The sequence below is a fragment of the Typopeltis vanoorti genome, chromosome 22, assembly GCF_054136105.1.
Source record: "Typopeltis vanoorti isolate ZY-2024b chromosome 22, IOZ_Tvanoo_1.0, whole genome shotgun sequence".
NCBI classification, from domain to species: domain Eukaryota; kingdom Metazoa; phylum Arthropoda; class Arachnida; order Uropygi; family Thelyphonidae; genus Typopeltis; species Typopeltis vanoorti.
Window position 1 is genome coordinate 35,078,725 of NC_143570.1, and position 12,653 is coordinate 35,091,377.

General features: G+C 35.6%; 1 protein-coding gene across 7 annotated transcripts in view; it reads left to right on the forward strand.

Moving 5' to 3' along the window:
- Positions 1-12,653, forward strand: part of LOC150094297 (protein mono-ADP-ribosyltransferase PARP4-like) — an 879,331-nt gene that overhangs the window by 421,226 nt on the left and 445,452 nt on the right. For all 7 annotated transcript variants that reach the window (XM_090411811.1, XM_090411815.1, XM_090411816.1 and 4 more), the window contains exon 16: positions 898-1,017. In XM_090411811.1, the coding sequence (XP_090267937.1) occupies positions 898-1,017 (120 nt within the window). The remainder of the gene's footprint in view (positions 1-897; positions 1,018-12,653) is intronic.

Sequence of the window (12,653 nt, forward strand, 5' to 3'; positions counted from 1 at the left end):
GTAGGGCACAAGCCAAAAAAAAGGTTGGGAACTACTGGTCTAGATAGTACAGTTACTTGAATGCAAACAATGATTGATCTAACCTAATCAAATAGGGACAACATTAATATGAGAAATATTATTGTAATGGTTTTAATCTGTTAAACCCTCAAAATATCACTATCAAAATTAAAGCAGAAAAAAAACTGCAAATTCATTTAAATTTGAATTTTAGGTACATTTAATTGAGACTTTGTAGCTTTTGACTGTGATTATTGGGAGGGCTGACTACCATATATACACTGTGTATGAGGTTGGAAACTTACTAAATGTTTTTCATGCACACATTCAGCAAAAATTATAGGGAATATTGGCACATGGATAATACTCTTCTTTTTCGCAGTTGTGTTGTTGGTTATTGTGCACTGTGATAATATTAATATCTCTCTTTTGTACTTCTCGAACCCTTTAATATGTAATCCTTGTTAAAAATAGGATGTTTGAAACACACGTTAGAAAATTGCAAAGAATATAAAAAATGATGCATTAGGATCAAATGTTTGTAACAACAGTAATATGAGTGAGTATCATAAACTTATAATGCATAATGCTTATAAAAAATCAATACTTTTATAGTTATTGATGTTTGCATGAAATATATTATTATAACTTCTCCTAAATTGCCTTTACCTCTGTGTGTGTGTGGGGGGGGGGAATAGACCAGTGTTGTTAAAGTTTTAAAAGAGATACACTGGTACTAAAAGTACCAGTGTATCCCTTTCATTTGAAGTGGAATTCAAATTTGAATTCCATTTGAATTCCCTTTCAAATGGAATTTCACCATTCCATTTGAAGATTTACAAGATATTATATTTGACTTCTATACATAGTTTTAACTAATGTGTTGTTTTACTACAGGTTGTTACCGAGACCAGAAGTATTGACTATTTTGATGGCGTTTGTGATATCCAGATCTTAGTAGAAATGCCAAATGTTATTCGTTCCATATATTCACCAACACATCCAATAAACATAAAGGTACTTTTTAAACTGTTATAGTAATATTCAGGAAATTTTTATGCTTTCTCTTCACTACTGCAAAATTACTCAGGTTGATTTATCCTTTGGTTTATATATTTTGCTGTATGAATATGTAGAAAATGAAATATTAAATTAGAAGAAAGAAGATTTTATATATCAAAATTATTTCAAGGTACTTGTACTTAATTTATTTGATCACCTATAATAGAAAGTGATCACCTATAAAACATCTGCTGTACAGAATTTGATCAAAACAGTTTGGAATTTCCAAAGATGGCCTCTAATATGAAGCTTTATACCCAAGTTTGTTTCAGATTGATGTTCCATTACAGCATGCAGCATAAAAAAGTATTACAATACTGAACCATTACTATTATTCACGCAACTAAAAATATCCAGGTGTCCACATTAACCATTATTCATACAATGCCTGTCACGCATTTTGTTGTTTAAGGGAGAGGTGGGGCAGGTTCAAACACTGATAGTACAATCCCTTTGGTAACCCATTCCATGTGCTCACCACTCTCTAAATAAAGCAAATCTGCTCCTCAACCTTACCTTAACCACACTCTTATTCTGTTTCTATGATAGCCACTCATTTTCTCCCTTCCTGCCAAAGATTGAAAGATTTCACATTCATTTCTAGTATATTTAGATTTCGCAAAGGCTTTCAATAGATTGCCACATGACAAACTAGTAGTTGGAACAGATGGAATTGGATTGGAGATTGGCTGTCTGATGGGTTTCAGCAGATTGTGTTTGGAGGAGTGATAGCCCAGAAGAGGAAAGTCACTAGTAATGCTCCAAGGATCTGTATTGAGGCCATTGTTGTTTAATTTGTATGTATGTAAATGACATTGAAAAGGGCTTATATGGTTAAAAAGTTGTTTGAAGATGATGCAAAGTTGGGGAGAGTTATGAAATGTAGGAGCAGATATAGCTCTGCAAGATGATCTTAATAGACTGGCTGAATGGACAAATGTGTGTGTGTGTGGGATGTCAATTTAATTAGCAAAGGTAAAGCTTTAAAATATGGGAAGCAAAGATGGAATGCAGAGTATATGATTGTTGGAGATATTTTAGAGGAGGTGGATGAGAAGAAAGATATGGGGGATACCAGTGGATAGAGACTTGAAATTGCATGAATATTTTGCTAAATTCTGGGGGACAACACAGTGGATTATGGGAATGATGTGAAGAACGCTGACATGTAGAAATAAGAATGTTTTGATTCCATTGTATGAGACTGATCAAGTCACACACAGATTGCTTTGCACAGATTTGGTTACCAGGTTTTCAAAAGGATGATGAGATGTTGGAGAGGGTTCAGAGACAATTGACTAAGTTGGTTTCCGGTATCTGGAATATAAAGATAGATTGAGAGAATGCAAATTACAGTCTAGGGGACAGAAAGGAGAGAGAGAGAAACATGATCAAGACATATAAGTTGGTAAAGTTAATTACGAGATCAATGTGGATGAGATTTTTCATAGAGTATTTTGAGATATGGGGAGAATGAGAGGTTATCCTTAGAAACTGTATTAAGGTGGGTGTGAGCAAGGGGATGAGGAGTAGATTTTTTGAACGAAGAGTGATGGGTGGTTAGATTGTACAGCAGTGGTGAGTTCAGGGACAGTGAATGCATTTAAGTTGAGGTATGATAAGCTGTGCATGTGTGAGTGGGTCCTCCCATGATGAGTCTCTTGACTCCATGGAGGTCTGTTGATAATAATCATCATCATCTTCTTCCCATCTTGTGTTAGGCCTCAGTGCCTGTTATGGTCTCATTCCATCTTTTATATTGTCTTCCAACTGATCTCTTCCCCACATGTTTGTATTCAAGGATTTGTTTGGTGATTCTGCTATTATCCATTCTTTCAATGTGCTGTTTCCATTTCCATCTATAGTTGTGGATATATTCTGTTATTGGTTGTTCATTCATGTCTTCAATGATTTCTTTATTTCTTTTAAGTTCTAACAAGGTGTATTTTGCAGTTATTCTTCTCTCATCTCCTTTTCTGATCATCCATGCCTCACTTCCATAAATCAGCACATTGGTCTTGCCAATGTTTTATAAGCTGTAATCAGAGTATGTTTTTGTACCTTCAAGGGCTTAAAAACTTGATTTATAATATTTAAAGCTTTATTAAAATTTTCATTTCTATGTCTTATTCTTCTCTGTAGGTTAGGTGATATCCAACATATTTGAATGAGTTGACTTGTTCAATAATTGTATTGTCTAAACAGATTTTACTTCTTCTATAATTTAATATTACTATTAGATAAAGATGATGGATAACGTATTGCAGATCACTTTCAGACGTTGCAAGTATAGCGTGATCATCTTCAAGCAGTATTGTATTGTATCTATATTAGTGAGTTTGTTAATTGGGATATAACCATGTACTGTGAGTCTGCAATGTCTTACTATAGAATTCATATAGATTATGAAGAGAATACATGATAGGCTTCAGCCTTGCCTTACTCCCCTGTTTATAGGTTCCCATTCAGAGATTCTTCCATTAACTTTTACTGAAATCATGTTGTCTGTACATGCATCATGGATCACTTTAATTAGGTGATGATGAACTCTATCATTTATTAATATCTCAAAAAGTTTATTATAGAATAATCAGTAAAAGAAATATACGGTTTCCACATTGTATTCTTTATGCTTTTCCAATAAAACTTTTAACGCAAAGTATCCATCTACACAAGGGCGACCTCTCCTGAATCCATTCTACTCTTCTCCTATCTTATCCTCGTAGAATTGGGACAGTTTTTCAGAATTTTACTATAGATTTTATATCCAGAGTTTAGGAAACTTATTCCTGTATAATTTAATATTGCCCTTCTTGTGTATATGAATAACTATTGCCTTTCACCAGTCATTTGGTTGTGGTTCACCATTCCATATTTTATTTATTAGTTTAAGGAAATGAATTTTGAGGTTTGGGCCTGCATGTTTCATTAATTCAGTATTTATCCCATTTTCACCTGGTGTTTTATGGTTTTTACAACTTATTAGAGTAGTTTCTAACTTGTCTATTGATATAGGATCCAAGACTATATCATTATTGAAGTTTGTTGTTTCAAAATCTTTATTATGAGTCCAAAGGTTTTTATAATAGCTTAGCCAGGTATTCTGATCAATGGGTGAAAGACTTGTGTTTTCTTTTAGACCTCTATTTAAATTATTTAATATTTTAAAAGTTTTGGACTGTGAGCGTGTCATATCTTTCAAGTTCAGAGACAAAGTTGTCCCAGGACTCTGTGTTTTTTCTTACAGCTTGTTTAGCAGTTACTCTTTTTCTCTTGTATTCTATATGGTCATCTTGAGATTTTGTTGCTAAATATTCTTTAAAAGCATTCCTTTTGTCTTCAATAATGTGGGTGATCTGATCATTCCATCTTCTTATTCCCTTTCTTCTCCACCATTTCCTCTTCTTTCCCCTCCCCTCCATGTGGAGCACCTGTTCAGGTGGAGTGGACCTCTCAGTGATGGTACTGACCCTTTTCATTCTTCCCCTTTTCCTTTGCTTTTCTTCCTGTATTCTTTGTTCTTCTTCTCCTGAGTCTTTTTCACTATCCTTTTTCAAGACCACCATCACTGGGATCCAACAGCATGTTTGCTGTGCAGTGCAACCCGTGGACATCCAGAAAGGGGGGATCCTGGTAGTCTTGCACTACTTTGGTCCCTGCTTCGGCAAGACAGGTGTTCCTGGATGGCCCAGCCAGGATTAGTCGGCTAGTGGGCTTGCCTGCAAGGGTCAACGGTGTTGCAGTAAGTCTCTCACCCCATGGTCCTGGGTTGGGATCCTAGGCTTGCTGTAGTACCGGTTGCTTGGCAGGCAGTGGGTTTCAATGTGTGGCTCCGTGGTGGGTGGGTGGTGAGCTCTGGCGCTTCACCAAAAATTCCTTGAGCATGATCCTTCATTCTCAGATGTTTCAGGGGGCCTAACAAAGTCCCAACCAAGTACTGATACTGTAGATACAGCATATGGTAACAGAAGTAAGAAACAAAAGGTATACGATACTAGTATAAATGTACCAACATTTTTAATCATTCATGCTACAGATGAAAAACCAATAGGGGAAAATGTCACCCTTCTTTATTCAAAAGGGTTTAGAAGGACTGGCAGCACCTCCCCAAACTGTTAAGAAATTGCATTCTGGAGATGTCCTTGTGGAAACATTGTGTCATCAGCATTCTGAGAAACCACTGAGAGCATCAACAATGGGTGGAATAGAAATTACAGTAACACCTCATAAAACACTCAGTTCCTATAGAGGAATAATATCAGAATGGGAAATCCTTGATCAGGAGATATGGTCAGAACTTAAAGAACAAGGAGTGACAAGTGTGAGGCACATCCTGATATGTAGGGATGGTCACCTGGTTCCAACCAAGAACTTTTGATGCATCTAAACCTCCAACATCTGTAAAAGCAGGATATCGCAGCTGTCCTGTTAGAATGTACATCTGTAACCCACCAAGATGCTTTAAATATCAGAGATATGGACATGCTCAAACTGTCTGTCATGGTTCTACTACTTGTGCCTGATGTGGTAGTAAAGAATATGATAACAAATCTTGCTGTGCAAAAAAAGCTAAATCTGTCATCTGTCAAAGATCATCCAGCTTACTCTTGTGCATGTCAGAAATAGAAAGATGAAAAAGAAATACAAAGAATGAAAATAGAGTAAAACATAACATATCAGGATGCAAAAAAAAAAAAAAGAAAGCTAGCTGCTATCACACCTGCTCTGAAATCCTGTTATGCTGCAAAGGTAACAATTAAGAAAGTACCAACAGCAATTCAAACTGCTATGTCTGTTCCACCATCTGATAATTTCACCATATCTGCACCTTATGATCGCGAGTACTTCTCTGTTGAGCACAACAATCACATGACCTATGGCCTTACTCCAGAGAGCTCCAAAAATGGTCCCACTCGATGAAAATCCACTTGTCAAAAAAAAAAAAAAATTTATGGCAAAGATATCAGTTACAGACACTTCCACTGAATAAATGGATACATCTGTACTCACTGAAAGTAAACTAAATTTACCAACTAACCCTAGCACATCAAATGTATTGAATACTCTACCAGAGGAAGAGATAGACACTGGCCGTCCATATTTCCCCAAAACAATTGATAAATATAATCTCAGCAACAGCTTCATATCCTCCTGAATTTTTAATGCTGACAGAGCAGCAAGAGAAACAAAGGCTGAATTTTTCTACCAATGTTCTTGAACCATACAATCAGCCATTTGTTAAGGAGGAACTAAAAAGAACTCTCCCACTAATTCACCCTAGTGTAGTAGGGCCTGATGACATCCATTACGAAATGATAAAACATCTACCATCATCCTCTATGGATTCTCTTCTCTTATTATACAATCGAATACTTGCAGAGGAAAAGTTTCCAAATTCTTGGCATAACTCAATTGTTATTGCTATCCCGAAACCAGGAAAAGATCCAACGCAAGCAAATAATTATTGACCCATTGCTCTGACAAGCTGTCTTTGTCAAATACTAGAGAAAATGGTTAATGCCAGACTTCTCTAGTATTTAGAAAGCAACAGTCAAAAACTGAAACACCTTGTTTCAGTTTTTTTTGACATGAAAAAAGCTTATTACACAGCCTGGAGATATGGCATATTAAAGACCTCTATAACCTAGTCTCAAAGGACATCTTCCTGTATTTATTAAAAACTTTCTGTCCAGGCAAACTCTCCAAGTCAGAGTGGGAAGTATGCTATCTCGACCATATCATCAAGAAACAGGGTGTTCCTCAAGGCTCTGTCTTAAGTGTGACACTCTTTGCTATTAAAATTAACTCAATCACTGAACAGTTTCCTCCCACAGTAGACAGTGCTCTATATGTTGATGACCTTACAATTTACTGCCACTCTTGTAACATGGAGATAATTGAACGACAACTTCAGCAAGCAATTGTCATGTTTCTCTGTGGGCTTTTAATAATGGTTTTAGGTTTTCAACAGAAAAAAGTGTCTGCATACACTTCTGTCGAAAATGCACTCCTCACCCAGACCCTGAATTAAGAATAGGATGCACTGTTATTCCATAGCTACAGAAGCCAAGTTCTTGGGACTCATCTTTGACAGAACACTTGCATTTCTCGCACATATTTGTCAACTAAGAGAAAAGTGCAAGAGACCTTTGAACCTCCTTTGCTTCGCACTCTATCTTCTACAAAGTGGGGTGCTGATCGAGCTTCATCACTCCATCTTTACTGTCACTTATACGTTCAAAGCTGGATTATGGGTCTCAAGACTATGATTCTGCAAGACAGTGACCTGCAATGGGTGGATCTCCTCCATCATCAGGGGTATACGAATAGCTATTGGTGCCTTTCGTACATCACCCACTTGAAGTCTTTATGCTGAAGCAAATGAACCATATCTATCACTTTGATGGAAACAGTTGTCTCTTAATTATGTCCTAAAGATAAAGTCTCTCCCAAATCAGGAAGCTCAATACCACACACTTCGAACTGCCATATGTCCTTTTGGTATGCATGTTAAAGAGACTGTGCAAGCTGTTGGTATAAATGTTGACAACATTGCCTACACTAATCATAACAGCATCCCTCCATGGCTTGTTTGCACACCATCCTGCAACCTCTCACTTTCTCAGCTACAGAAATCTCATACTTCATCATTTGTCTATCTCCAATTGTTTAATGCACACAGACTGATGGTTCAAGAACTAATACCTCTCTTGGCTGTGCTGCTGTGTTTCCTGACATTACTATCTCCAACCAGATGCCACCTCATTGCAGTAATTATACAGCAGAGTTACATGCCATTTAGCTTGCACTTGTGCATATAAAAGAAAACTGCTACCAAAAATGTATAATTTATACAGACTCATTGAGATCTTTACAGGCTATCTCCTCTCCTATGTATAATCCACATCCAGTACTTTATGTGGTGTTACACCTGTTTCATAAAATGAAAATCCTTAATTTTGATGTTCGGTTGTGTTGGATTCTCAAGCCATGTAATATATTTTGTAATATATTACAAACCAAATTAGTCTGTTAAATGTCAAGCTTCCAATATTATTCTTATATTTCTGTCTTCTAAGGCACTTTTTACTGTATCAATCCACTTATATCTTGGTCTTCCTCTGGGTCTTTTTCCTGCCAACCTGGCAGAGAACACTTGTGTTGCTAATCTTTCCTCTCCCATTCTGCTTAAGTGACCATACCACCTTAGATTAGCTCTGCTAACACGTTCCTGGATGCTACGATGTCAATTTCTTTCCTAATATCCTTGTTTTTAATATGATATTGCTATTGATGTCATTTGTTCATGCCCCTAATCTTTCTCAGAACTCTCATATCTGCGGTCTCTAGTCTTTGGTCAAGTGTTTTACTTCTAATCCAGCTCTCAGATCCATAAGTTAAAACTGGTTCAAACACTGTCTTGTATACAGCTGATTTAGTGAATGATATAATCACGTAATCACAAGAAAGATATTTATTTAACCAAATATTTCGGTCTGGAAATAGCAGACCATCGTCGGTGGTATTACAAGAACAGTTTAAAAAATATACAAGCTAGAATACTAACAATAGATCGTTGAAATTAGAACATGCCGCGTGATGTTATATCACTAAGTATGAAACGAAATATTTTGAAGTAGAAACATGATTGAATTTGCTATTAAAAAAAAAAAAAAAAAAAAAAAAAAAAAATTTAATGAGTAATCTTGATTAGGCTTTCCCAGATTTTTGATATAGATATGCAGTCATTACGATTCAGGTTGGGATGATGGAGCAAGGCCTTGCTCCATCATCCCAACCTGAATCGTAATGACTGCATATCTATATCAAAAATCTGGGAAAGCCTAATCAAGATTACTCATTAAATTTTTTTTTTTTTTTTTTTTTTTTTTTTTTTTTTTTTTTAATAGCAAATTCAATCATGTTTCTACTTCAAAATATTTCGTTTCATACTTAGTGATATAACATCACGCGGCATGTTCTAATTTCAACGATCTATTGTTAGTATTCTAGCTTGTATATTTTTTAAACTGTTCTTGTAATACCACCGACGATGGTCTGCTATTTCCAGACCGAAATATTTGGTTAAATAAATATCTTTCTTGTGATTACGTGATTATATCATTCAGTCTTATGTCGCAAGTATCCTTAAAACAACAGCTGATTTAGTGTTTTGGCTAATTTCTCTCTTATTCCATATAAATTTATTCAGTTGACTTCCTGCCATACCAGCTTTATTGATTCTGTTGTCTATTTCCATGTTTAACTTACATCTTCACTAAAAATCGTGCCTAAGTAGTTGAAATGTTTTACTTGTTCTACAGGTTCTCCATTCACAATGTAGTTGATATTTTCAATGTTTCTGCCTATTTTCATTGTCTGTCTTTTTAATGCTGACCTTCATACCATATCTATTACAACAGTTATTCAATTTAATCAGGGAATCTTGCAGACCTTTAGTGGGTTTATTTATAAGTATACCATCATCTGCATAAAGCAAAGAGCTGACAGTAACATCTCCAATTTTGATATCAGGTTTAATACCACTTTCCTTCATAATGTGATCCATATAGATAATGAATAAGAGAGGGATAATATACATCCTTGTCTCACACCAGATTTAACATTAAACCATCTTCGTGTACTTCCTTTAATTGTAACTGCTGAAAACTCGAATAAAGACTAAGTGTTGTTTGATATAATGCCCCATTGACATCATATAACTGTAGAATTTGGAATAGCTTCTCTGTTGGCATCTTGCCATATGCCTTTTCCAGGTCTACAAAACTTAAATACAGATCTTTGTTATATTCCCATGATTTCTCAACTATCTGTTGTAAAGTGAAAATCTGATCCTGACAGCCTCTATTTAACCTGAATCCAGCTTGTTCTTCACCAAGCTTTTCTTTTACAATTCTTCTCAACCGTTTCTCAAGGTATACCTGCATATATCTTACCAGGAACACTCAGTAATGAAATGCCTCTGTAATTCTTACATTCAGTTTTATTTCCCTTTTTATATATGAGAACTATGAGAGCTCTTCTCGATTGAGTACTAACATATATATTATTCATTAATTTAATTTTTGATCAATCATGTATTTCTGTAGCCTTTGATCTTGTATATTTGCATAACCTTGTTGTAATTTTGTTAATATGTAAATACAACATCGCCAAATGTAATTTTTATACATGCATATGTATAATAATTCCTCTTTGACTCTTTATGTATTATTGTAATCTTATCTATATGTAGATTCTTCATTCCTTAGTTTTATACATGCATTTTGTTTATTGACTTGTATTGTTATCTATTTATGTAATGCTACATAAATGCTGCAGTAATTTTTTTTATATGTAGATACTGCACTGTTTAACTTAACTTTTGCACATATATATTATTTACTACTTTTTTGACTAATTATGTATTGCTGTAGGATACCTTGTATATTTGTGTACCTTCTTGTAATTTTGTTTATATGTACATAATGCATTGCTAAATTTAATTTCTGTGCATTCATATTATATAATAAGTCCTGTTTGCCTATTTATACACCGCTGTAAAAATATTTGTTATAATTTTATCTATATGTATATACTGCATCCCTTGGCTTGGTGTCTTGTTCATGCATTTTGTGTATTAACTTGTATTGATAACAATTTCTGTACTACTGTGACCTTTAACCTTGTGTGTTGCTGTGCCCTCTGCAGCAATTCTGTTTATATGTAGATGCTGCTTTGTGGAACCTAATTTTTGTACAGGCATGTTGTTTACAATTTTCTTTAACTGCTTATGTATACTTGTAACCTTAGTATGGCACAGTATGACCTTTGTCGTTTTTGTGCCAAATAAACTATAAACCAAACCAATTTTCTTTCCCAATGATTCATTGCAGCATCTGTTATGATTGTCTTGATAGTATTCCATTCTTCCTTGACAGTTTTGCCTGAGTTTATATTTTCTAATTTTTCATTAATTCTTTTTTTATAGAGACATTTGATGCTAGGGTCATTTAAAAGACTAATCTTAAAAAAAGGTTTTCTGTTCAGATGAATGGGCTTTTCTCGTTAACCATTGAGGTGGGAATCTTAGGTTTGAAACAAGAAGAAAGCGGTCCATTTCTAATTCACAACCTCGGTATACTCTTGTATCTCGAATGAAATATACAAGGTTTATTTTATTAGCTATTAAATAATCTATAATTGTCTACGAACCACATGCTGACCAAGTATATTTATGGCAGTCTTTATGATTAAAAAATGAATTTATGATTTTTAAACTATTAAATTCTGAAAAATCAATTTTTTTTTTTTTCCGTTGTTATTGCATATATGTTCCGTAGTTTCCTACACAATCAGAAATAGGGATGTCTCCCATTCTGGCATTAAGGTCTCCAAGAACGGATATGTAATAATTTTTATCTACCTTGTTCCAGACATCTTGTAGCATATTGTAAAATTCATTACTTTCTTCCTTATTGCCTATTAATTATAAATAAACTGCTATTATTATTATTATTATTATTATTCAGGCCTCCATGGAGTCAAAAGACTCGTCGTAGGAGGTCCTTCCTAAGAACATAAAGTCTGTCAAGACTCATCGAGGGGAGGTCCCCCCCCCCTAAGAAACACAAAGTCTATCATACCACTCCTTAAATTCATTGTCCGTTCTCGCTCTCACCACTCCATCAGGCAATGCATTCCACGGTTCAACCACCCTCCATGTAAAGAAACCACTCCTCACCCTCTTGCTCATAGTTTCCTTTCGTAACTTCCAGGGATGGCCTCTTGTCGTCACTCCTTCCCGCTGTTCAACCAAGCGAAAGAACTCCCAGTGTCAACTCTGTAACCACCCCTCAACAGTTTAAAAGTCTCAATCATATCACCTCTCCTTCTTCTATCCACCAAACTCTGCAGTTCACATTCCCTCAGCCGATCCTCATAACCAAAATTCTACAGTCCTGAAACCATCTTTATCATCCGTCTTTGTACCCGTTCCACAGTTAATTTATCCCCTTCAAATCCTGGGGACCAAATCTGAGAACAATAGTCTAAGTGTGGTCTGATCAGAGACTTATACAACAGAATGATAACCCTTTTATCTCTGCAGGTCAGTGTCCTTCTCATAATTGCAGCAATCCTCTGTGTTACCTTCACCACCTTTGCAATATGTCCCCTAAATTTCAGGTTTCTATCAATCATCAACCCCAGATCTCTTGTCTCCCCTACTTCCTCCAGTTTAACTCCTCCCATAGAGTATGCAGCATCCCATCGATGTTTCCCAAACCTCAAGACCTTACATTTTGCCACATTAAACCAACATCCCCATTCATTTACCCATCTATCTAGCTTATTCAAATCCTCTTGCAGGGCTACCAAATCTGCACTATTACTTATAATCCTTCCCAGCTTTGCATCATCTGCAAACAACTGAATATCCCCTTGCAATCCACTGGCAATGTCATTGATATAAAGGTTAAACAATATAGGTCCTAGTACTGAGCCCTGTGGGACCCCACTTGTAACCCTCTGCCTCCTTGAAACTGCTCCACCATACACAACTCTCTGATACCTATCAGACAGCCAATCCT